We start from the raw sequence: 27,073 nt of genomic DNA, 5'->3' as shown, positions 1-27,073 counted from the left end.
TTTACTGCTTATAGGTTCTACCTTACATTTCGAATTGTGCTACAATTAGGATGAGGATGATATGTGGGACTTATCGTCCCAAAACCACCATGTGATTATGAGAGACGCTGAAGTGGAGGGCTCCGGAAATTTCGACCACCTGGGGTTCTTTAACGTGCACCCAAATCTGAGCGCAGGGGCCTTCGACATTTCCGCCTCCATCGGAAATGCAGTTGCTGCAGCCGGGATTCGATTACGCGATCTGCGGGTCAGTAGCCGAGTATGTTAGCCACTAGACCACAGCGGCGGGGCATGCTACAATTGGAATTTACATTAATATTGCAGTAATATTGTTATTTGCTTCAAGCGTGCTTTCAACGAAAAAAGTTATTCACACAAGTGCAATGTAGTGATTGAGAATCATTTCCTGTGTGTGTATGCGTATATCCGGCACTTTAACTGTTTAGTCTATGTTCTGGAGTCTCTGTAGCCACACAGGGACTTCAAGTAGTCTAAACTTTCTTTTCTGGTCATTTAAGCCTGATTGCAGCCGGCATTTCTCAAGTTTTCTTGCCTGGCATTGCATACAGCTTAAACGAGGAAATGACCTGAGGCAGCACACCATTCTATTCACACGAGAGTTCTGCAGCTGGCTTCGTAACTAGCAGTGAACATTAAAGGTATGCTTTTCTGAGTTCAATGGGGGAGAAATGATAGAGGCCTGTATGCTGTGTGATGTCAGTGCACACTAAAGAACACCAGGTCGTCAAAATTTCCAAAGTCCTCCACTACAGGGTCTCTCACAATCATATGGTGATTTCGGGATATAAAACACCAGATATTATTGTTATCATTATTATCAAATTGTGATGCACAGCTTAATGTGAGTTACAAGGCATGCTGAGCTTAGACTTTTAGGTACTGAGATGAATTACATATAATTAGTTGTAAAGTATCACCATTTAGCCATGTGAATAATCAATTATTTTTGTTGGGTAGCATGCATTGTAAAAAACTCGGGTAGGTTCAGTTTGCCATCTATTGCCAAGTGTACATCAATAGTTGCCTTGATGCTTGACCAGCGCACCGCTCATGAGTTCAGGCAGTGTGAACTTAAGTGCATCAAATATGACCTTTCCTGCTGATTTGCTTAAGCAAATGACTAGAAGTGTGTTTTTTTATGTGTCTTTTTGTCACTCCCAGTGCAAGGAAGGCCTCTAATAAACAGTTTGTATTAACAAATTCACTTTGTGGTCGCATACCATAGCTGGTCTTCACCATCACACAGAATTTCTCGCACCTGGAAGATGGAAACCTAAGAATGTGAGAAAGTTGCAAGCATCCCTTCTCTCTCCCTCCAATTTCCTTTTGCGCCCTCTGCCTGCTGCCCCGCTTTCAGCTTCAACCAGAAGACACTCGAATTTAGCTGGTACAGCATTGTGGGGAGTGAGGCCGTGCCACTGCAGACATCACCTGAAGGCCTCTCGGACCAAGCTGTGCAGCTACCACTGTTCCTGGGTCCCGAGCTGAGCCTCCCAGGGGTTGCAGGGTACCCCGTGGGGCGTTGTCAGGCAGCACTCAACCTGCTTGGAGCTCTCGACGTGCTTACGGCTGCCCAGGAGAGGGACCTCATTGTGCGCGAAGATATTGAGCAGGCACGACAGCAAAGTCTTGCTCGAGCATACACCCGGGAAGACTTCTCCATTGTTAACCGCTTTGAGAGTGAGTATATCAACAAGTACCTCTGTGACCTTGCTTTTCTAAGCAGTGTGGAGGCTCCACTGGCTTCACTATAGCGGTGTGTAGGTTCAGAGAGCAAGATATTTTTCATTTACATTGCAAGAAGCAGTACACTCCTGCCATATGGATGAATCATAAACAACGATGCAATAACCACAGTGTTTACAGCTTTCTTCTTGCGAAAATGTTTCCTCTGAGATTGGTATTTGTAATTTGTAAATGCTGCCTATAATGTACTATAGAAATAAATATCGGTGCATGCAGTTAGCAAAAGTAATGCCTTCAGAATTTGTGTCTCACCTAGAGCTGTCATGTAGGCATGCGCTCATCATCGTTTCAAAGTAAACTGGAGTGCGCAAATAAAGACAAGGACACAGAAGAGATGGGACAGGGATTTGCACTTGTCCCTGTCCCATCTTTTCTGTATCCTTGTCTTTATTTGCACACTCCAGTTTACTTTGAACTATGAACCAATTCACCCAGTTGCAAGTTTTACTCATTGTCATTGTAGGTGTTTCCACATTCACGTTGTCTAGGGCTGGCCATGTTTCCCAGAGTTCTTGCTTGTGAGATGCTGTTCAAATTTGCTGCTTATTTTAGGTAGTACTGTTGATTGGCTTCTACTCACCAGTGGTTTAATCCATCAACAAGATCTTGGCTAAATGTGCTGCAATGGACAGTTAGGTATGAAAGGTAGAAAGAACAGCATTTTCAGATGATTGCCTTCTGAGATACATTTGCAGGGTGTGTACAGGTCCTTGAAAACCCTTGAAATTGAAAAATGCATTTTCAAGGCCCTTGAAAGTCCTGGAATTTTTTCCCGTCCTTGAAAATCCTTGAATTTCCTGAGCAACTACCAATCAACATTCGGCCTCTTTTATTTGGTAACTCGGCATACTTGCCCAAGTCTCCCAGATTTCGACCAGTTCTAAGCTTTGTACGATTGTCAGGAAAATGTCCCTGAAATTGAAGTTTCTGTGTGTGATCTGGCCGCATTGACAAAAATGCAGCCAAATACAATCCAGGTTTTTTGCAAACCCATCGCATTTTATTGTAAACGAATTTAGGAGGCGTTCTTCTCAACATTCTTTGGGTGGAAATTTGGATTTTCGAGCTCTTTTCCTCATTGCTGCGGGTCATGTGAACTTTAGTGCCGAGACGGTAGAACGAAGGCCGAGAGCAGCGTGCTCGAAGCTTTGGAAGGATGCATACGGCCAGCGCACGCACTGTCAGAACTGTGGTTATCGTTTTCCACAACCACTGTGGACGAAATCACGGTCGCCCTTGACACGATCATATGTGGCAACGATGTTTGCACTCCGAAACACACAAGCACTCCGAAAGTGCTTGTGTGTTCAATGCTTAACCAGTTAAAGCGGCATTGCTTTCAACAAATGTTGCGGGCAAAATCGCGGCAGATGTGATCATAGATAGCAAAAAACGCCATGGTTTCAAAGACATGTGCGCAGCTAGTGCACGCGGACTGAAAACAGTATGACCGTTTTCTGCAACGGTCGCATGCGAAACCACGGTTGAGGCGACACGATTACTAGCCGAGCGGACTCTGGTAACGTAGCGGTAGAGGCATTGAAGATGTAAAAAATGCTGAACGTGTTTTGGTGTTCCTGTCCAAAGAATCTAGTAACATTCCTGTCAATCTGGGTACTTAGGCTATACTTTGGCATAATGTTTTCAGTTGGCCTTGAGCTAAGCTTCGACCCACACTTTCCCGGCAGCCGGCTGCGCCTTCCCATCTGTTCACGTGTGTCCCAAGAAGAGATACGGGAGTTCTTTTGACAGAAATAGATTTTGCTAGTTGTTTTGATCAGAAATATCGAAAGATACAAGTATGTCCCCCCCCCCCCCTTTGAGACTCAAATCTTTTACTGTAGTTAGGTTCATCATGATGCTGTGAACCCCTCCCTTACTGCTTACTGCCACTGCTACTATCATCGTGTGTACAGGACGACACTTCTTTCGCAGGTAAAATTGCCAACAGCTCCTAGCTCGTCCATCATGATGTTTCAAACAAGTTTTATGCGCGCACACGGACTGTGGCTGAAATCTCTTCATCTTCAACAGCTTTCGCCATGTTTGAGTGTTGTGACATTGCACGCACATTGCATCAAGTTAAAACGGAGTTGCTAGAAGCCGGATCCACATGTGGACAAAACCGTGGTCACCACAACTGAAGGACATAGCCATGAGGACAGCGCCACCTCGTTTCAGTCGTCTGTGAACGCTGTTATGACGTTTGGTGCACCACGCTTGTGGTGCTTTGCGCTCGGCGTGCTTGGGACATCATCCGAATTCACCAAATTGCAGCAAATGGGTCCAAATTAACGAGTTTTGTGCCATTAAACAATGCGTATGCTGGCTGGGACCTGGGAACACATGCAAATTATCTAAATTTCCAAATTAATGGGGGTCAAATTAAAGAGCACTTACTGTAAAATGAGCCCCTCAAAAAAAGTTTCCCTTCTTTCATTTGTAATATTTTGTGTGACTGCCTGCTGTGCTCTGGTGTTTTCTATCCCTCTCTGCATAACTGGCATTCTCCTTTGTCTTTCACAGGCCACGGGGGAGGCTGGGGTTACTCGGGACACTCGGTGGAGGCCATTCGTGTCATGGCTGACACTGACATTCTGCTTGGAGGAGTAGGCCTTTTCGGTGGCCGTGGAGAGTACACTGCCCTGATCAGGGTAAGTTTGGCATGTTATCCATGCGGTGAGCTTATTTGGCTTTCATATCGATCCACCTGCTTGCTACTTGCGTCATCAGGTTCAGTCAAGTGCAGATTTTTCAGACGTGCTTGAAAATTTGAATGCTTTCTTAGCACTGCCACAAGCCCCATACAAGAATGGCTGAAATTTAAGGCGCTGAATTTCTTCAGCGCCTGTTTTTTTTTTTTAATCTGTGGCGAAGCCTTCGAACAGTGGGTCGTCGACAAGTGTCCGCCAATAAACGTCTCAACATATCCTTCATTCTTTTGACTCTAATAGACCCTTTAGAAAATTCAGTTTGGCAACATGGCTCTTCTGCCATATCTTGTTCACTCGTGCGAGCTGGCAGGCTGTGTGTCCCAGCGACGCCGATGAGCGCTCCCTGCAGCGCACATGGACGCCGCTTGCGTTCCTGCAGGACGTATACTGCATTTGGACGGTATGCCAATGAGCGTCCCTTGGGAGGCTATGTCCTTGCTCTGCTGGTCGTAACAGCCCGTTCGCCACCCTAAAAGGTCGCGCATGGGCCCTGGTGGTGCTGCTCCCTGAAGTGGTTGCTGTGAGTCTTTTCGGGCGTCCCACCGACTGCCAATCACAACGCACATACGCAGCGATAATCGCGCACTGGTATCAGCAGCGCGCATCCCTGTGGGTGAACAAAACATGGTGAAAAAAAAACAAGTTTTGAGTTTTGTTCGATAGGTGGTGCTGAATTTTGAAAAGGGTCTATTGTAGGTCCAAAATCGGATTAATTCCAGCCACCAGTGCTTCCATGTCATTAGTCTCCGAGGTTATAATGAGCGTGATAATGGGTTGACTTATTTCTGATCGTGGCCCCATCAGCTCTAAAATTTCCCACAACTTGACACGTTATGTCGTTGATTACTTTTAAGCACAACGAAAAAATAATTTTTGCCAGAATTATTTTTGTAGGTGCCAGTAACGGCTGTCAAAACCTGGAACTTCACAGTGAGTTGGCGCAGGAATGTCAAGGCCGTGGTGTAACCTGTATTCTGGTTTTGCATGTTTTGTTTTGTTTGTTTTTTTGCTTACCAAGTTTTTTTTCTGAACAGGAGCATGGCTTTCTTTAGTTCTATTAGGATGAGATAAATTACTAATAAGAAAGAAAGTGCTTTCCTCTGTAACATTGGTTCAAAACTAAGCCTGTCACTTTGCTGTTTTGCAGATTTTTGATGTTGGCACAGATGGTGGGGACCAAGAAACAGATGGAGAGATGCTCACTGAGACGGAGGAAATACCCTATGAGTGTGGAGCGAGGTGAGCCCATACGTGTGACATTTCGACCTACTTGTATTTTCTCTGTCGCAGCCCGCATAAATTGTACAGAAAATTTAAAACTAAAGTTGGTGTGCAAGTAGTACGCGAATATTGGTGTGCTGGGAATTTGGCCTCATGGTAATTCGCGGCTGTTAGTTTTTGTGCTTTAAATTTATCTTGCAGGTTGTCATTCCGGTGCAGGTTTTAGGCAGGGACTGGTTATGCAGAAGAAACTATAGTATTTGGTGCCATAAATTTATGAAACTCTCACAATAAGTTGATGGTTTATTCTACTTTGTTGCTTTTCTTTTGTGTATGCACAGGTGTTCACACAATGCATTTCCTTCACCATTATGCTCCAAATATAATGTGAAAGTTCGATAGCAGGAAAGCCCATTGATATCTTCTTGAATCGTTTGGAAGTTGTCTTTATTGTGGTTATGTGCACAAGTGTGACAATGTTTTCTTATTCATTTTCACTAGGCAAAAGTACCCCGTACTGTTTGAGGAGCCGATTCTGCTACAAGCCAACAGGTGGTACGTTGTGTGGGCCCATGTTTCCGGTCCAAGTAGCGACTGTGGTTCAAGTGGCCAGTCTGTCGTCACAACTGAAGACCAGTAAGTCTCTGCTCATGGCACTGGCTGTGTTGTCACCTTATTTGAAGTATTCTGCATCTACTGAGTTTGTGGCACACATGAAAGGGGCCCTGCAACACTTTCTGAGCATGGTCAAAAAACAGTGCTGATCAGTCGTCATGGCTCCCGGGAATACACAATCTAATTACAGTAAACTCTCAGTAAATGAAGATCTTTTGAATAGAACTGCTGCCTAAATGGAAAAGCTGCTTTTGATAATATATTGGTTTCATACTTGCATTCTGCAACCCTGTTGATCTCTCAGTAAATGGGACATGTGTTAAATAAAGAATCTTTTCCTGGTCCATTTAATGAGAGTCTGCTGTATTACACAGTGCTGCATGTGGCCTGTAATGTACAAATAATTCGCAAAATCACTCAGAAATCACTCTTGTCTCTACAAATGATGCCGTGTACCCAAATTTCTGTCCCATACACCCAAGTCTGTAGCCATTGGCTGATTTCAGCGTCGTGTGCTTTGTAGTTACCGTGGCCACCACAAGATGCCATCAGGTGCGCACTCATAATCACGTAAGCCTCACATTCAAAGAAAAAAAAGAAAAAAAAGAGTTTTCAACGTTACCATGTGCGCTGACGATGAAGTGTGCCTTCTTGCCCCCCTTGTCATTCCCCTCCCTGCGTAGCTTTCAGCACACTTACTAGTATGAGAGAGAAATTGCTTAGAGAGTGCAACAAATCTCTGCGACTCCGCTCGTACTTATGTATTCTAAAGATTTTTGCTTGTGAAGTTAATAATGATGATTGTGAAGTTAATAATGATCTTTGCTGCAATGGCAGTGCTGGACCACCTTTGGCATACTTAATTGGTACTGTGGTTATGCACAATGTACATTTATTTTCAGGGTTGTCTTTTACTTTAAGAGTTCCAAAAAGTCCAACAATGGAACAGACGTCAATGCCGGACAGATTCCACAGCTTCTGTACCGGTAAGCCTGCCTTGCCTCTAGATGTTTTTCTGTAGGATAAATTATTGCTGCCTTGTAATCCCATTTCGTACCCTGTAGTTGTGATTACTAGAAACTTATGGAGATACCGTGGGCTACAAAAGTTTAGGAACCACGTGAGTACATGCCAAACTGCTGGTTGATGCCACCTAGCAATGCACCTCCTAGCGCCGTGTCGCCCGACGTCAAAAAATTGCACTCCTGTACGGGCTTGTGATAGCATGTTGACTACTTTTGATCAGGATCAGGATTGTTTCAACACGTGTTACTGGAGGCATAACTGCGCTCTGGTATACTTGAAAGACGTTAGCACCTCTTTGCGTGCATTTTAATTGTAGAACTACAATTTCTATAATATGTGACAAAGCATGTGCACACTGTGACTTGCAAGACAAGAAATCATGCTGAAATACATCATCATCTATATCGTACCTTTGGAACATTGTGTAACTTATGTGGCCATATCAAATACAGATAAGTTTGAAAGCTAAGGGTGCTATGAGATTACAACAGCCATTTTTTCTTGCTGAAGTAGCCCGCTGCTGCTGCTGGTGCTCGTAATTATTATTTTTTAACAAAAAACTAAACCAGAAAAAATATTCAGCATGGAACGGATTATTGGGCCATCTGCATGGCAGCCCAATATTTTATCTCAGAACCATGCTGGTTCTTGAAAATTCTTCGCAAAAAGATTTACACAGGCGTGATGTTAGGAGGGAGCAACATAAACAAATGTAATATAGCATGGTAAAAGAGAAAAAACAACAACCAGATGTCACATAGTGCGAATAGTGTAACCAGGCATCACACAAGGCGAATAGCGGGATGAGTGGGTCAGTGAATGCTTGCAGACCATTACGAAAGGATCAGCCATAATTCTTCATCAGTTACAGCATCCACAAAGTGCACATACTGGCTTACAGGTATGCCACAGGTACCACACTTCCCTGAAGAATGACGACTGATGGCATATTGAGTGATGCCGTACTCCACAAAAATCATGATTTATAACGTGCTGGGTACCACCCAAGTGTACCTGTATTAGTTGCCAAGGATAAGGCCCTCATTTTATACGTTTCCTCGGGACCTCAATACAGTTGTTTATTCCTCTCTAATGTTAACATATGTTATATAGCCTGGAAGGAGAGAGAGTAAAATAATGAGCAGGCATCACAAAATATGAATTACTCAACAAGTGAAGTTAACTTTATTGCCAAATAGATCAAAACAGGTTTAAACAGCAAGGATAGTAGGATAAAAGCTGCAGGTAGGCAGCTTGACTAGTCCCACCTCTCAGAACAATAACAGCAGCAGCAAATATTAACAAGAATTCTCACTTGTCACAATAGTAGAATAGAAATACACAAAGCAAAGCGATAAGAGAAGAAGCAAAAAAAAATCAGTAAGAAACACACATTTTGAACAAACACATTCATATAGAACAAACATTAGTATTCATAAAATTAGTTGAAACATTGTCTTTTTAGAAAGACGAAGGGGGTTAGTTAAACCTTCCAGCCCATGGCAAAGGGATCGGCCATAATTATTCATTGTCATCAGCCTCAACATCAGCGAAGTGCACGTACTAATGCCTTGCAAGCTGTAGCGGGTACGTCGCTTCTCCACAGAATGAGGAATAATGCTGTAGTGGGTGCTGCCCAACTTCACAAAAATTATTATTTATGGTGTAGTGATTACCTTGCATGGGTACTTGTATTAGCAGCCCCAAGAGTGTTTACAATGGGCTCTAGAAATGCCACTTTTGCAGCTTTCGCTGTAACTGTGCTGCAGTAAGACGGTAAGTTGGGCCACTTGGTTAGGATCCATCGTGAACTTACTTATAGCGCAACACCAGAAAAAATACAGGACAGGGAAAGAGCACAAGAGAAAGAAAAGACGACGCTGACTCACAATTGTTGTTTATTGGAAAAAAAGGAGTGAAAAGTGTATATAATAGGTACTGGCAGCCTACATCACAACATGCGCACAATACGAGGTGCACCGAGGTAGCGTTTTCACACTCATGGCAATAAACAAGATTGACCTAAATAACTTAACTCTTTTTCATGCAGTATGACGGAAGGTTGACTAACGCATTTGCTCCCCCTAATCTTTATATGATATGCCTCAGCGATTTCTCTTGTTAGCTGGTTAGGATGCTTGAAGATGATGGTGGTTCTCTCAAAAATGGGACGACAACCGCATGACCTGCAATGTTCCGGCAGATGAAGTCGCGCGATTCCTTGAAGAGATAACTCATGCTCCCTTAAACGAACATTCACACATTGTTTCGTTTGTCCCACATACTCCCTACCATACGATAATGGAGTTAAATACACAGCTTTTTTTACGCATGCGATGTACTTGTTCTTATGATTCACAGCGCATCTCCCTTTGGCTTGTTTGTTCCAAAAAGAGCAGTTTTTCCTTATGTACACAAATTGGCGCATGGGCTGAAAAACGTAGGCTCAAGGTATGGTGTCGACGTTCTTTTTTCCGCCAAACATAAGATAGGTCGCATTTGCCCGATGGTTGATCATGCGCTGAGGAACGAACAAGCCAAAGGGAGATGCGCTGTGAATCATAAGAACAAGTACATTGCATGCGTAAAAAAAGCTGTGTATTTAACTCCATTATCGTGTGGTAGGGAGTACGTGGGACAAACGAAACGATGTGTGAATGTTCGTTTAAGGGAGCATGAGTTATCTCTTCAAGGAATCGCGCGACTTCATCTTCAAGCATCCTAACCAGCTAACAAGAGAAATCGCTGAGGCATATCATACAAAGATTAGGGGGAGCAAATGCATTAGTCAACCTTCCGTCACACTGCATGAAAAAGAGTTAAGTTATTTAGGCCAATCTTGTTTATTGCCATGAGTGTGATAACGCTACCTCGATGCAGCTCGTATTCTGCGCATGTTGTGATGTAGGCTGCCAGTACCTATATATACACTTTTCACCCCGTTTTTTCCAATAAACAACAGTTGTGAGTCAGCGCCGTCTTTTCTTTCTCTTGTGCTCTTTCCCTGTCCTGTATTTTTTCTGGTGTTGCGCTGCAAGTAACTTCACTGTGCTGGAGCCTGGCGTTTTTTCACCATGTCGCTACAGAAAGCTGAATTATTTTAACGACATCATGCTTCATCAGTAATATGTAGATACTTGGATTTTTCAAACCTCTGGATATTGGTTGCAGTTATTAGGAGCTTGAATGACCCCACAATGAATACGATATGTAGTATGTACCAGAATTTACATACACGCACGAGGTATATTGTTATGGCTGCTTTAGATTCCCAATGGATATTCAAAGTCTTGTTAGAAAAATTCATTATTGAAGTATCAATAAATCCAAGTAATACTGGTGAGTTATACATCAGTGACTTACATTCTAGACAAATTTTTTTGGCAGGTGGTATCAGAGCCTTCATCCAATGCATCATTTCAGTCAGTCTGCCCATAATAAAGTGTACCTCTACAGTGTTAGACTTGAAGCAAATTCACTGCTATTCACTGCATCGAATTGATAGCAGGGTAGGTGCACAGTACTTGGTACTAATATGTTTTTTCACGTTTGCAATTTCACATGCCTTGCAATCTTTGACTTTACAGAGTGGGTTTTATGCCACAGTTGCATGAATCATTGGCAACTTTTTTTTTCGTTTTCAGGGTCATTACGCCAGATGTGCAAGCTTCAGGCCAGCCTGCAGACCAGTCTGAATCTGTCACTATCCTGAGCCAAAAGTTCTCCAAAACTGTCACTTTGGTTAGAGAGCTTGAGCTTCACATGTCATTATTGCCAAATGTTCTTGTGGTATGCACATTGCAATATTAAGCTGAAAGCAAGGTATTTTTTAAACTATAGTTACTAAAGAAATCAATTGTAGGTGTAACTGTCACATGCTCGGACCTTTTACGTCAACTCTTTCCGGGTAAACTTATCTTCCTGGCAAGTTCTGGTCAGCAGTTTGTGATTTTTTATTAAAACAAACATTTGTCTGATAGGGTGTAGAATATTTTGTCACTGTTTTTATTGTAACTTGTAGTTCCTTCAGAAAGTGTTGCATACCAACACCTGTGTTTCCTTTGTGTTACACAAATAGCTACCATAGCCACGTTTGTTTCATCAACTATACTGTTATTAGCAATGTTGCACATCGTGAGGCCTGTGATCTGGAGCTTTGGCTTCGACATCTTATATTGCAGGAATGCTTCCAGTCTCTGCTAAAGTTGCTGAACTGGGGCTGGAAGGCCTTCAGGGCAGGTCTATGCGAGCTTGCCGACAGCCCATCATCCTCTTTGGGCAAGGCTCTGCTTTTAGACCTGCGACGATTGCTCTACATCTGTGCGGCATCCTTGCATCTGCTTCGCATCTACATCAATGAGGTGTACCCCATTGGACGTGAGTGCTTTGTCTCTGTATCGGCATGAGTGATTGTCACTATTGGCTTTCGTGACAAAGATCCAGAAAGTGGCATTATATACAACAAAAAGGCAACACAGTAGGGTAGACGGACTGACAAAGAAAGTGCGACAAAGATGCTGTATTTACAAGAATGCAGTTGAACTTGGGCGCGTACATGATATCCCCATATATTGAATATTTTACTTCACTGAGCAGCTGAAACATCTTCCTAACATTTTCCATGAAATATGATGCAGAACCATAAATCCTTCGAAATACTGTGCACTGTACTACATATGTGAATGCTCAAGTATTGTTAGCCTCTGCATTGGAAATATTGAATGATGCACTGAACTGCACCCCTACTAGTGTGCTCCTCCTAACTTCTGTGATCACGCACACTTTTGCAATTACTGCTGTAACCCCTAACGGGCCTTCAAGGCCGAGTGTACTACATATAGGGGCAAGGGGGTAGGAGTGAAATAATACTAATAAATGTATTCATATTATAAAAAATTATATTCAGTTCAACAACAAAAATAAGCTGTAAATAATGTATGAGGCATAACACGAAAAGAAACGATGAACAGAAAAGCAGCAAAAAAATTACTTCGCATTCACATCACAGCAAAGTAGATCTTGGAATTTTTTTAGGTCATTTCCTGAAGTTATATCCGATAGAAAATTGTTCAACTGAATGATTGTGCAAGGAATGAATGAGTTCGCACAAGACACTAAACGGGATGTGATGCCTTAAGCCTTTTCTCCTTTTTCATCTTCTTTTTCTCCTTTTTGTTCTTGCATTGTGTTCTTTTCTATTTCCTTTTAGCTTTTTCAATTCCGGAATGCCTTTTGATTGCAGCTCTGACCAAGAAGGTGCAGCCTGAGTCATCTCGAATGGCAGAATGTGTGGCAGACACTCAGAGCCTTCTAAGTTGCATCCTATCGGGAGGCATGAGCCTGCCAGAAGATGCTGAGGGCCTCCTTGGAAGAGGGGCTGCTATGCAGATGAGGCTGCTAGAGGAATGTGAAGCTACTTTTATGGCCTGCTACCACGCCTTCTACCCAAGCACCGCACTCAAGTGGCGGGGCCTCTGTGAACTTCTTGTTGACCCTGTGAGTTGATTTCATACCTTACCTTATTCGGGTCATCTCTCGGGCTAACCGACAAGATGGCAAGCTGAGCCACATGGTAAAGGTTTATCATAAATGTAAGATAATGAGATAGGGCAGAGTAAATGTACACAAAAAAAAAAAAAATGTCCGTGTATCTTCCTTTTGTCTCTGTTATTAGTGTTGTACAGTCAAACCTCAATATATCGAACACGGATATATCGAATTATTGCCTATATCGAACGGTTCCTATATCACGCGGGAAATAGCATGCATTATTGATTATTTATTTCAAACTAAGTTTGACATATAATGGATATATCGAACTCAGCCACCCCAAACCGCCCGCGCTCCACTGACAGGCGGCGAGCTTCCCGCAACTCTCGAAAGTAGCGGTAGAGCGGCGGGCGTTTACGAATGCTGCACACATCGATGGCGCCGAGAGTGCCACTTTAATGTAGGGGCGTACGCGCACCGCAGCCTTGCGGTAGAGGTTCTTTAATGAGGAAAGTGAAGAGAAAAGCGCGGAGCTGTTATTGTCTTTCAATACGAAGGCACCGACATGGCTTTGCGTGGGGGAAGGGGGAGTGGGAGGTAAAAAATTGAAGAGGAAAGTATAGGAGGGAAAGGACGCAGACGACTGTCTCGGACGCGGCCCGCGCTGCTGCCGGGAAAGGGAAAGCAGTCAGGCGAGCCGGCATGGGTGCGCCATGTGCGCGCTTTAAACCCGGACTCACACCGCAGCCTTGCAGCTTGCAGTCGTTGCAGTTTCTATGGTGTCAACGGCACACTGCGCACTTGTTGCAAGCTCCTCCCCCGTAGCGTCGGCAGGCATCGGTCGTTGTGCTTGCAGTATTCATGCGTTCGGAGTTAGGCCTGTCGCGCGCTGTGGTGCGCGACAGGCCTAACTCCGAACGGCGGAGCTCACGGCGGAGCTCACGGATGTGGAGATTGTTGCCGAAGCTACTGCTGAGCAGCCAAATAAAGACTCTGCCGAGGTGGATCTCGCAAGCGCTGATGGTGCCCCGCTCCCGACATCAGCTGAGGTCGTAGCTGCCTGGGCCCTTGTGCGCCGCCACTGCGGCGCTATTGAAGGCACCGGCCTATCACTTATGGATCGCCTGGACTATATTGAGGACGCAGTCGTCAAACACGCCATGGCCAACAAAAAGCAGGCTACTCTTTTTAAATATTTTAAACCAACACAATAAGTACTATGTTTGAATCTTCAAGTGAGTATTTACTGCACCACGCTTGAACGGTTCGTTGGTTGTTTTCAGCAATCTGTTGACGCATTTTTTTCGTGATTGTTTCTATATCGAATTCTGGATATATCGAACTATTTCGCGATTGCCGCGCCGTTCGATATATCGAGGTTCGACTGTAGTGTCCACCACTATAATTATTATATGATTGCCTTCTATTAGATTACAATACTAGTTATGTGGACATGTCTTGCTGTATAAAGCCTTGTAACAAGAGACAAAGTTACAAGAGACAATTGATTATGAGATGTTTTAATGTGGCTTAGTTGACTTCGCATGTTCATGCCGTTGTGTACAAGACACATGGTTACAGGAGGCACTTCGTTACAGTACATCATTTTATACATCAGGTCTGATGCTGTGGAAGCTATGCAAAATGTTCAATCAGCGAAATATGTAAGCCCTTACATCTAGCATTTCAATCTGTATTGTACACGTTGGGCGCCACTGTGGTGTACACGTATCTCGAAGGATTACGGCCACTAGCATGGGTCCGGTCTCAGCGAGCCGCAGGGCACGCATTAACCGTCGCTATGGCGAGAACACGGTATTGCTCAAGGTCGCAACACTTTATTGTCTGCGGCAACACCAAAACGCAGTTCAAAGTTCGTTGCAAAAGGGGTGGCGGGAAAGCAAATGGGCTTATCCACGCACCGAGCGAGAAGTACTACACAGGGTGCCACAAGCACGATTTCGTGGGCAAAGGTGATTCACGGTGACACCGGAACAAAGGGCCCGGTCGCATTGAGGGCAAAAATGCACTTGCGTTAGCTTCGGAGAAATACGGGTCGGCGTGGTATGATCACGCACTAGGACACCGCACCGCTCTTCCTAGCATTCGAGGGGGGGGGGGGGGGGGGGGAACAGAAGGTAAGCGTTTGCCGCAGGCACAAGGCGCTGTTGGCGAAGTCCGAACGAGCCTTAAACAAAGAGAGCCAATGGACGGAAAAGAAATGCGTACTTACCCCATGTCGTCCCAGAGAGGTTCTCTCCTCCCTCTCACTTCCGACGCGCGCGCTCGAAATGTCTCGAGAGACTGCGTGCACGGCGCCACAGTTGACATCCACTACCGGGTGAGAGGGGTTAAATGTTGCTCTCTGCTCCCCCAGCGCAGCTGACCACGATGGAGAGGAGAGTTATGTTAGGACATGAGAATGCAGAAAGAGGTGGCAAAGCCCGCGTAAAGGCGGCAGGCTAGCCTCTATTCCCACAAATCTCATCCTTGTAAACTTGTGCTTTGCTATTGTCTTGCACTTGGATCTCATCCCTGTGAATGTGGCCTTTGTTATTGGCCTCAGCTGCACACTACCGGAACTTATTGCGGAGTCCATGATACAAAAACAGAGATGTGATGCAATCTAGAACAGCCTGTTCACAACCATATAAATAACAGAGTTTGTATATTTGCAAGGCGCAAAGCATCTTCATTTACTACTTGGTCCAAAAACGAGAAAAAAAATAACATTATGGGTGGTAAAATAAATAAAGTTTTTTCATTCCATTCCATTCCTTGGGTGGTAAAATTATGGAACTATTTCTCGTTGCGAACTAAGGGTGTCCAAATATTTGAACTTTCGAATATTTTTCTAATAGTGCTTGCTATTCAGTTCAATTTGCACTGGACTATTTGCAGTATTTGAACTTTCCGAATACAAATGCACTCAAACCTCGTTAAAACGAAGTTGAAGGGGAGCCACAATATTTCGTGATATCGATTACAACAGTTTGTGGCAATGTATGCTCAGATGGGTGCACAGCTATAAGCATGCAAAGAAGGAAACCACCTTGCGGCCCCATGCACCGCTACGCGACCACGCATGCAACGGAAAATAAACACAGTCGAATCTGATTGATTCGAACACGCTTAATTCGAACTTCCGATTACTTTGAACTCATGCTGTGGTCCCATCAAAGCTATGTGTATTTTAATTGGCAAAAACACCAGTAATTCGAACGCGCAAGCACTTGCGACGGTTAAATCGAACATATCGCTCTCTGAAAATGCTCTCAGCACTATGCCTAACACTGCGGCGGCACTTCTCAACGCTGCGCGCGACGAAGGAAAAGAAGAAAAGGAAAGAAAAGACTGTGGTGGATTGTTTGCTCTCACTCAAATGCCGATCTGTAACGCGCCTGTTCTACGCTTCTCCCTTTTCCGTCTTTGCACGTAGAGACCCTTCTTTCAAAGCCGCATGCGGAAAGAGAGCGGGAAAAAAAAAAGAAAGCTGTCGTGGAGAGTTGGCTCTCTCTCCAATGTCGATCTGCTTCTTTCCGCATGGAGACGCTCCTCCTTTCTCGGTGCAGAGGGTAGTAGCGGAGACGCAGTTGTTGCCGTCGTCTTAAGAGAACGTTGGCGCTGGACTTAGTTGCGCACTACTATGCTTTGCATAGTAGTGCGTAAGTAAAGAAAACATTAGAATTCAATCAACCAAAGGAACAAGCAGGATTTCGAACAGGCTACTCAACAATTGACCACATTCATACTATCAATCAGGTAATGGAGAAATGCTCAGAGTATAACCAACCCCTATACATAGCCTTCATAGATTACGAGAAGGCGTTTGATTCAGTAGAAATATCAGCCGTCATGCAAACACTGCGGAATCAGGGCGTAGATGAAGTATATATGGGAGACGTGGCGTGGCTCATACCCCATGTTTTTTCTCAAGCACTTCTTCCTCATCTACTTCTCCCAACCATCCCTGCCTTCTTACGTCACATATATAAACATTCTGGAAGAAATCTACAGGGGATCAACTGCTACCATAGTGCTTCATAAAGAAAGCGACAGAATACCAATCAAGAAGGGTGTAAGGCAGGGGAACACAATTTCCCCAATGCTATTTACCGCGTGCTTACAGGAGGTTTTCAGAAGCCTAGAATGGAAACAGTTAGGGATAAGAGTCAATGGAGAACACCTTAGTAACCTGCGCTTCGCCGATGACATTGCATTGCTGAGTAACTCGGGGGACGAATTGCAACTCATGATTACGGAGTTAGACAAGGAGAGCAGAAAGGTGGGTCTTAAAATTAATCTGCAGAAAACGAAAGTAATGTACAACAACCTCGGCAAGGAGCAGCGCTTCGAGATAGGTAATAGTGCACTTGAAGTTGTAAAAGACTATGTCTACTTAGGGCAGGTAATAACCGCAGAGCCGAACCACGAGATTGAAGTAACTAGAAGAATAAGAATGGGGTGGAGCACATTCGGCAAGCACTCTCAAATTATGACAGGTAGATTGCCACTATCCCTCAAGAGGAAGGTATATAACAGCTGTATCTTGCCGGTACTTAGCTACGGAGCAGAAACCTGGAGACTTACAAAGAGGGTTCAGCTTAAATTGAGGACGACGCAGCGAGCAATGGAAAGAAAAATGGTAGGTGTAACCTTAAGAGACAAGAAGAGAGCAGAGTGGATTAGGGAAGAAACGGGGGTTAAGGATATCATAGCTGAAATCAAGAAGAAGAAATGGACATGGGCAGGGCATGTAGTGCGTAGACAGGATAACCGCTGGTCATTAAGGGTAACTGACTGGATTCCCAGAGAAGGGAAGCGGGTTAGGGGGCGACAGAAGGTTAGGTGGGCAGATGAGATTAAGAAGTTTGCGGGTATAAATTGGCAGCAGCAAGCACAGGACCTGGTTAACTGGCGGAACATGGGAGAGGCCTTTGTCCTGCAGTGGACGTAGTCAGGCTGATGATGATGATGATGATGATGCTTTGCAAACTGCGTGCAAAATTGATTGACTCACTGCAAGGCAAATGTGGGCAGACGTGCATCACTGATTACTTCAATTAATGATGGATGTCCCCTGATTTGTGAATAAATGTATGTCTTCTGAAGCGTCCTCATCGTGTGTTCTTAAGTGAGAGAGGAATCGCTTTGTACCGTGGTGCCGCTTCTCGGTCATGTGACCCGCTGAGCGCTTTCTCAATCCTCTCCGCTGGCTGTGTGAGGAGGACGGCTCTCTTGGCCGTGGGTGGTGTGGCTGTAAGGTCGGCGCAGGAGTTTTGAAAGAACCGTGCCAAACAGGTGTCGAACTCTGCAGAAAACAATGTGCTTAACACACAACGGTCGTTTTTTTATAGACTAACAGACTAATATAGTTCGTTATATCCATTTACCAGTCATTGTTATTTCATTACAACGTGGTCTAAAATGCCTGGTTCTCAATAAGGCTTTCAAGGTGAACTTTATTTACTTCGTTATATACCATTACGTTATAACGAGGTTTGAGTGTACAGTCAACATCATCCTATAAGCAGTGGTCCCTTGGGATTTTTTTGTATGCTTCATTCCATCACACTCGCAGATTGCGGCAAATCTGCCTTTTAGACTGATCTTCATCATTAGCAGCAGCAGCGCGACTACATTGACTGCATGTCAAAAGGCGTAGTCAGGCTCTGCTAAGTAGCAAAAATATCTACATGAGAAAACTCTGCTTCCTGGTTCGCACATGGAGATGCTGCTTTGTTACACACTCTGGAGATGCACTGCGTCACATTCTGATAGTGCAGCAAAGCTGCTTTTAGGGCTACGCTACGGCTGTAAATGGATCAACTTACGAATGTACTGGGTCTAACTAGTCGACTGTAATAATTGAAACTAGAAGGGACCTCTGAATTTTGTTTAAATTAACAAGAAGTTTGAATTATCAGAAGTTCTCAGATAGATGACACTGGATGAGGTGACATCACACATTATGATTAGGCATTGATTTTATCACATTTGAAAATTTTTAAAGTGTTTCGAAGCCCAAACTGCACACAGTAAACAGAAAGCTGAGGTGTAAAGTCCACATGTTTATTGGCCATTTACTGCTGGTCAGACCTTCTAAAGAAATCGTGAATTGCCAACTGCTTCCTTGCTCTCCGTGCCTTCAGCACAAAGTTCTCTATACCATTTGAGAAGCACCACAGTTTGCCATGCATGTGCTTCGTTTCAAACATTTGTTTACTTGAAAAGCCATTTTCCTTGAAGGCTTCAGGTGCTTATTTTCCATTTTAAGACTGTTAAGATTATATAAGCACCAAATTTTTAAATAGTAGTGGGAAAGCTGCAGATATTTTCTAGTATGGACCTGCAAAATGTATAAATTGACCAAATGATGCAGCTTGAATCAAGAGAGTTTAAAGTACATTAAAAGAATAGAGGGCCAACCAAAAAATCGAATTTTGTTTGAATTAGCCAAATGTATGAATTATGAGAGTTTGAATTATCACAAGTCTACTGTAGCTGCAAGTGGTCTGATTACTAGTAGTTAATTGTAGTCAAACTCTTTAACGTCACTGAGATCATTTAAAAATGTCCCAATTGTAACACATGTGGTGTGGTACAATTACTTTAATTTTTGTATAAGAAGAGCACTGATGTTGATTTCTTAGACCTCTCAAACATTGGTCTTCCGCCCAATATGACGTAGGTAAATTTTTATTTCCTTTTAGTGTCTTTAAGTTCTGCAATTTTGAGTGTTAATCGGATAAAAGTGCCGAATGCTATCTACTTGCTGGGCTTAAACAATTCTGACTGTCCCGTACTGCATAAAGTTTTATACTTAGAATAGACCATATCTCAAGGTTTTATCATTATGTTCAGTAAAAATAGCTTCTAGGTGTTGAGGACTAAGCTAGCGAAAATCAACACATGTTAAAATTAATAGTTTTTGGACGACAGTCTTCTATTTGATTCCATTAACTATGATGAGCAGTATGTGAATGTTATTTAGTAGACCATTTCGTTAAAATTAGGCTGTTTTGCAGAAATTTGTAGCTCTATTTATTGTTACATACTTTCATAGAAGTTCATGCATGGTGCTTAACTCTCATGTGTCCGATTGAAAATCACAAGACTTAATAAACCATTCCGCCCGCTGCAGTGTACTATGGGATTTTGCTGAGAAAGGAATAAAATGCTGTCTCAGCGTCTGGATATCTCGGTTCTGTTTCTTGACCACAGCAACAGTTTGTGTTTGAGAACTTGCTGAAGTTCAATACAGAGCCTTCCATGGTTGCAAGTTTTATGGAGCACAAATTATATTTCAGACACACAGTGTCAACTATTAAGCACTGTATTGTATTAGCTGCCCATGAACTAGGATTCTAACAATTCTTTCTGTAAAGCCCAACATCAGGCTTTTTAACACATGGTGAAGCCCTATAGTTATAAAAGCATGAACGTCATCATATAGTTCTGGATTGTGCACCTATTCTATGAAAAGTTGACACAGCTTCTGCTTCTAGTACTCTACTAGGCGAAGTTTTATTCATTTAGAAACATGACCTGTAATTGACAAAAATGTCAGGTGATGTGAAGTCATGGGTTTAAAGAAACTTAAAGCTGTTCGCGGAAAAATGAAGAGCAGTCGCTCAATGTCACCTATTCTGAAGTACTCCAAGCAAGCATGTCGGTACTTGCACATAAATTTATTGCTACTCATGTGGTACACTGCTGAAGCTTAGAGATAGATGGTTGCGCTTGGTTACTGCTCCAAAGCATTGTTACGCAGTTCCAAAGCAAGGTATTAGCTGTTCCAGAACTTGCACGAAGGTGGTTTCAGTGAACCACATCACTGTAATAGTTTAATAAGATTCTTACAACAAGGTGAGCTCAGCTTGTCGTTCATCCCAGAAAAAGTTGGCATACACGGGTAGTGAAGTAGCCTAAAGCAGAGCATTTTTCTTGGCTTATTGACGTGTTGGCTTGTCTCGGCCCACAGGCCCGGCGCAGTGGTAACGACTGCGGTGACCGACTCCTGGCGGCTGTGCTGTCTTCGCTCTGTTCTCCTGCTGCTCAGCTGACCAGCCTGCTACCACCAAGCTTGGACAGAGAGGCCCGGCCTTGCGTTGAGGGGCCTTGCTCGCCAGAGAGCCCAAGCGCTGGGACTCAGCTTCCCGATGCTGCCGACTCATCCACTGTCTACCCTCTGCTTGTTGAAGTTGTTGCACGAAAGACAGTGGTGGGTTTAATTGGCCGCTTATTTTCTATGTGGTAGCACTGATATAGCTTAAAGGTTCATCTTATGTTTCTTTATCAACAGGAAAAGCTTGGTTGACCATGGTTTTTTATGTGCTCTGCAGGGTTTGTGCTTCTGAGCACAAAGGGCTTTCTTCAATTTCTTGGCTGGAAATTTGGATTACAATGGAAACAAGATGCGAGAAAGTGTATTTTGCTTGCTTTCTGTGCATGTTGTAGCGACTCCAGCTAAAAAAATAATTCTTTATTGCCAGAGTGTGGCTTTTGGACCTACAACCTTGATTTTTATGAAAAACACTGAAATAAACAGTGGTTCTTTAAACAAAGTATTTTAGTGCGAAGGCTTTTCTGTGTGGATTTCCTCATGCTGCCAATCAAGATATGGTTTTTTGTTATTAGGTGACAGCAAAACAAAAGTAACACAAAGCAAACAATATTATATGTTGTACAGTGCCGATAGAATTTATAGTTTTCTGGAAAGTTAATGCTGTTTTTATAATGCCTAACAAAACTTTTGGGAGACTGTACAGAGGACCAGAACTAAGACTGATGTATATGTATCTTAATCTTTCTGTCTTTTTAACGTTGTCGATTCTAGCCAATAAAATATATGTGAGAGCTAGGGGCATTATAAGTATGATTTGTTTCAGAACCATCGTATTTTATTGCCCAGTCTCCATATCTGTAATATCACCCTGATTTTTGAAAAGAAAGTTTATGTGTACTGTATTTACTCGCATAATTTGTACACTTTTTCTTGATTTTGGAGCTCCGAAAAGGCACAACATACGCCGAGATTTCGTGAACACATCTGAAATAATGTGCAATAGTATGCAGCCCTAATGCACGTGACATATATATTAAAATAAAATGAATTAGAGCACAAACAAAGTGTAATTGTTTATTTACAGAATTAGCAGTCTTGTCAAAATCACTGGCCGCAAGGTCCAATTGGGAATCATTATCGCGGCCGCTGTCACTGCTCCACCAAAGCATGTCATCCTCAGTTCTGTTGAGCACATTCGAATGCATCATTTTCTCCAAGCTTTTCTCAACATAGCTGGTAGAAACCAGGTCCCACGACATGGTGATACTGGAGGATCTAAGATTTCGCATATAACTGCACAAGTGAAAAGTTATTCAATGGCAGCAAGAGTGCGCACTCTTATGCTTTCCCCGTACCAAATGTCACCCATTGAAGAACTTCACCCTGAAGTGGTCGGCTGCAGCACGGTTCCTGTTTTCTTCGGCAAACGTTATAACGGGAAGCTTGAATTTCGTGTATATGTAGTTATTGTCAATCATTGCAAGGAATTTGTTAAGATGCTACGAGTGGATGGTGAAACATAAACTTTCTAAATCGACCAAGTGCGCATTGTAGCGCGGACGGAGAGAACGAGGGGAACAATTGGCACTCTGCGCAACAGACCTTCGCATGCCTCTGATACAAAATAGTCCGTGTTGTGCCACGAGTGTCCAATCCCACTGTGGAAGAGATAGGAAAATAGCGGGAGGCAAACGCTCGAGCCGCTCAGACGACCTGTCGACAGGTTCGGGTGTTTGAGCACAATATTTTAAGGACCCTAGTTCAGAACAAGTTCTCGGAAGAAGGGACTCTGCACTCGCAACCCATTTTACATATGATAGCGCTCGCCTGCTTGGCGAGGGGCGCGCCCGCTATGGGAATTGAGGCTAGCTCACCACCTTTGTGCGGGCTTTGCCGCCTATTTCTGCCGTTCTCATGTCCAGACATGACTCCCCTCTTCCGTGGTTTGCCGCGCTGGGGGAGCGGGGAGTGACGTTTAATCCGTCTCACCCGGTAGCGGATGTTGACTTAGGCGTGGTGTCTCTAGGGACATTTAGTGCGTGCATCGAGAGTGAGTCAGATCTTTCCGGGACGGGTGAGGGTGAGCACTCATCCCTTTTCCGTTCGTCGACTCCTGTTGTTTGGGGCTCGTCGGACTTTGCTGCCCCTTGCGAACCTTTTGTTGCCCCTAGCGAACGCTAGGCCTAGTGCATGGTCAAACTACGCCGACCCGTATCTCTCCGAAGCCAGCGCGAGCGCATTTTTTCTCTCACTCGAGCCAGTAGGCTCTTTGTCCCGGTGTCCCCGTGAATCACCTTTGCCCACGGAGACGTTCTCACCTATTTGCTTTCCTGCCTCCCCTGTTGCAATGTGCTCTACTCCGTTTTTGGTGTTGCTGCAGGCAATAAAGTGTTGTGATCTTGAGCAGTACCGTGTTCTCGCCACGGCGACGGTTAACGCGTGCCCTGTGGCTTGCTAAGACAGGACCCACACTAGTGGCCGTACTCCTTAAAGATACGTGTACACTACACCGTCCAAAGCATGTGAAGGTTCAAAACCATTTCGTGCATTTGACAATGAGCTTGTTCAGGCAAGTGTGGGAGCGCGATATATGCGAGCAATTTTTTTTTTTTTTTTCAGTAAAGCTGGCTAAATATTAGGATGCTCAAATTAGGCGAATAAATACTGTACTTGGGCTTCCTGTTCTGCATGCTCTGAGCGTGCTTGCACAAGGCAGGGTTAGGGGGATCAGTGCAGTTGTGACTTTGTACTTAATTGCCACACCTGCACTCACATCCACACACACGCACACTTTCCTAAGAAGAAAAAAAATTTTAAGATTCCTGGTTCAGGAACTGTTGATGGTGTAGCATGTATCATTACAGGGTATTACTTGGCTTATAATATATTTATTCGTTTCAGAAAATTTGGGGGACCCTTTGCTTTGCCTCTAAAATAACTGATATAAAAACAGCACAGTAAGGATATATACTGTATGCACTGCAAAGAATATCTGCTATGCTAGAAGTCTTCTGCTAGGCACAACCCTAATGAGAACCAACAGGCAATCAAGCGAAGAAAAGTGTAGGGGCCGTTATTTTTAATCAATGTACTATATTCGAGCCCAATTATAACGAGCCTGAGCTTGTCTGGTATATCTCGGCATTTAAACGTGAAAGTGTAAGCGCCGTTCATGGCCATGATGGAGAGTGTGGAACACTTTTGTATCTTCTTGAGCTCCTCTGTCTGTCTTACTATTGCCAAAATTTTTTTCCAGAAGGAAGGCTGCCACGCTGATAATTGTAGCTTCAAAGATGTCCTGGAGCATCTTTTGAGTATCGTGATTGCCCCTGTGCAGAGCGCACTGAAGCATGTGAGTAAACGAGCTGGCGTTATTTGTCAAAAGTAAAGCAAACTAAAATAGCACTAACTTCTCTAGATGGCTTGTCTGTAAAATTCTGTGAAACTCTGTTTTTGAATTTTGCTGACACTACTTTGTAATTGCTTTTTCTCATGTAGGATGCAGAAAAACCATCATTGAAACTTGTATCCAGTACATGCGCTTTTCTTTCTGCTGTAGTGGCTGAATTGTCATCTCAGACCATAGGCTGCGCGGTGAGTGGCGTGATTGTTATCCACTTTGGATTGCTTGTCAAGTGTGTGTTCTGAATGTAAGGTATAAAGAAATCACGAATGCACATGGAACATTGCTTAGCAATGCATCAGACTATAGGTGCGGTTCTTTGGCATTACTCATAGCTCTGAAGTTTCACAACAGCACAGCAGAAGCTCTCCTCTTGATTGTTTAGGGTTTTTCTAGTGGAGGCAGGCACTTATAATCACTGTTTGCAAGCAGTGAAGTCTGTCATTTTTGGTAAAAAAAAAGAGCTTGTGTTATTCATTGTATGCTTAGATTGGAAATTTCCAACTTGCCTTTCAGGTGGATGTACAGCGCGCTAGCCGGCAAGCACTGCACTGCACTCCATCTCGATTCTTACGGGTCTGCCAGAATCGAACATGGAACACTGGAAATGGATCTCCTGACGCGATCTGCTTTAGTGTCGACAGACCTGGAGTGTTTATTGCTGGTGCTTGCATTTATGGTGGAATTGGCAATGAATGGCGCTATGAATTTGACATCCTTGATGATGTAAGTATCACTCAAGAATTGCTTGACACATCTGTTCTTTAGATAGTACTGCCAGTAGCATACATTGTGAATTATTGGTTGCAGACCATAAACAGTGTGTGCTATGAATGTTCAGTGCTAACAGAACTTTATTATGAAGTCCCGATGTAATATGCAGGGGTGCAAGCAGGTGTGCTGATTGTCCCAATTTGATAGGATTCCCCATTTTTGGACCAAGCTGCGCCAAAACTATGAAGCTTGCTGAAATTGTGCCACACTGCACCAATATGGCCGGCTAGCCTCAAAATGTTCTCAGTTGCACTGTTTTCAGTAAGAAATGAAGGCCACGCTGGTCACCTGCAGTGTGTGTCATCAATTAATCCAAATGCGCAGACCTCATTTCTATTAGATCAGGGCATATGAGACGCGGTCGACCAGATAAAGTAATAACGCCGCGCGTCCATCGGTTCACTGAGCGCAGCGGATATCTATCAGCGGGATGACGCAACTTCAAGATGAAAATGCGTTGGAAAGATGAACTTTCTAGTCAACTAGTGTGCCTATGGCATGTTAGTACTAGAGATGCAAGCGTATACTGCATTTTATGCATGCGACCAGAGCCGAGGTGCTGCGAACGCCGGTGTTTCCGGCGACTACGTTAGTTGCTATAGCAACTGCACATAAAACATTGTTCTGTCGAAGTTGCGTTAGTCACATTGTCCCGGCTATAGATATCCAGTGATACAAGGCACATAAAACATTATTCTGTCGAAGTTGTATTAGTCGCACTGTCCTGGCTATAGATATCCAGTGATACAAGGCGCCTTGTAAGCGAGCCGAGAAGTTGTGGCCTAAACCTAACCACATTGTGAAAAAAAAAAAAAGAGAGGGGAGGGGGGTAGAGGTGCAGAGAGTGATTCATAGCGGTGCTCGAAAATTTCTTGGCCTTGTTTAGTAAGTAACCTCTGCTAAACGCTGCTCAAGCTACCTTCACTGCAGTATACTAGTGCCCTGCGGGAAATCGTATTATTTTTTGGAAGGAGTTGTTGGCATTAGTCATTGGACATTGCACATTTTCTTCAGTTACTCATATGCTATACGCCGCATATTTGTAAGTTCTAGTATAATCACTGACATTTGAAAAAAAAAAAAATACTGGCAATAATTTGGAGCTGTGTAGGACATCTCTGCGCCAGTTTTCTTTATCTTTCGTTTGTTTTCTTTTTCTGCTTCTCAGTTTCACGAATCTCTGGAATTTCAAGGTCACCAGCTTGGCAGATCCACATTTGCATTCGTAGATTCTGTAAAAGGATTTAACTCATGTAGCAAATGCTTATGTGAATTTTATCATTTTTTGCTCAGTGAGGTGGTTAAAAATACTACTTCTTTCAAAATAACAGTGCTTGTGTTTATTCTGCACAATTTAGGTGATGTTGAATGGTTTATATGTACTTTTTTCTGATTGTAAGCTTTATTTTTTTATACTGCTCCAAATTAGATTTTTCGTGATAAAAAATAGATTTTTTTTTCTGTAACCTGCTCCAACTTTGCATTTTTGTGCTCCAAAAGTTACATTTTGCTGCTCCGAAAATTTCTCCAAATTCTATTTCGGCTGTTACACCCCTGAATATGATTTAGCTACCATACTAAACTGATGCGCCCTAGTCTGCTAAGATGTCTTACGATGCACAATGATTCATGCTGATCTGCTTGTGTGTTTGTTTGCAGACCGGTTCGATTGGAGAGCTGCCTCAGATACACAGATGGAAGCCTATTGCTGAGGTTCACGGCTCGTTTGGGCAGGAAGATTGCTTCTCAGATGTAGCAGAAGTGAAGTTTGACCGTCCGATTGCCATCAAGGTCTGTTGCTTTTGCAGTGCTGTAGCTGACAGGAAAGCGATACTTGTGTACATAGTGCTGCAGGTCTTCATGTGCACTTTTATGAACACTTTCTGAACCTAGTCATAAAAACATCGATATGTGGTCAGTGTTCCTGTGAACATGTTGGCCAAGTATTTCTGCAGAGCACACAGGGGGGAATTCACAATCCTTTGTTAAAGTCAT

The 27,073-nt window shown here is 43.5% G+C and overlaps 1 protein-coding gene across 2 annotated transcripts in view; it reads left to right on the top strand.

Annotated features, from left to right (window-relative positions):
• The window catches only part of hiw (MYC binding protein highwire), a 169,108-nt gene that overhangs the window by 38,716 nt on the left and 103,319 nt on the right, over positions 1-27,073 (top strand). The window contains exons 24-36 of one of the 2 annotated variants that reach the window (XM_075882117.1): positions 1,379-1,701; positions 4,294-4,421; positions 5,629-5,720; positions 6,204-6,338; positions 7,220-7,303; positions 10,988-11,084; positions 11,525-11,720; positions 12,586-12,839; positions 20,818-21,057; positions 24,161-24,253; positions 24,400-24,495; positions 24,821-25,030; positions 26,738-26,869. In XM_075882117.1, the coding sequence (XP_075738232.1) occupies positions 1,379-1,701; positions 4,294-4,421; positions 5,629-5,720; positions 6,204-6,338; positions 7,220-7,303; positions 10,988-11,084; positions 11,525-11,720; positions 12,586-12,839; positions 20,818-21,057; positions 24,161-24,253; positions 24,400-24,495; positions 24,821-25,030; positions 26,738-26,869 (2,080 nt within the window). Of the gene's footprint in view, positions 1-1,378; positions 1,702-4,293; positions 4,422-5,628; positions 5,721-6,203; positions 6,339-7,219; positions 7,304-10,987; positions 11,085-11,524; positions 11,721-12,585; positions 12,840-20,817; positions 21,058-24,157; positions 24,254-24,399; positions 24,496-24,820; positions 25,031-26,737; positions 26,870-27,073 lie in introns of both variants that reach the window. The other variant, XM_075882116.1, reaches the window with a different exon arrangement.

Source organism: Rhipicephalus microplus, chromosome 2 (genome assembly GCF_043290135.1).
Source record: "Rhipicephalus microplus isolate Deutch F79 chromosome 2, USDA_Rmic, whole genome shotgun sequence".
Classification (NCBI taxonomy): Eukaryota; Metazoa; Arthropoda; class Arachnida; order Ixodida; family Ixodidae; genus Rhipicephalus; species Rhipicephalus microplus.
The sequence above is the reverse complement of the archived record's forward strand: the minus strand, read 5'-3'. Positions and strand labels throughout refer to the sequence as shown.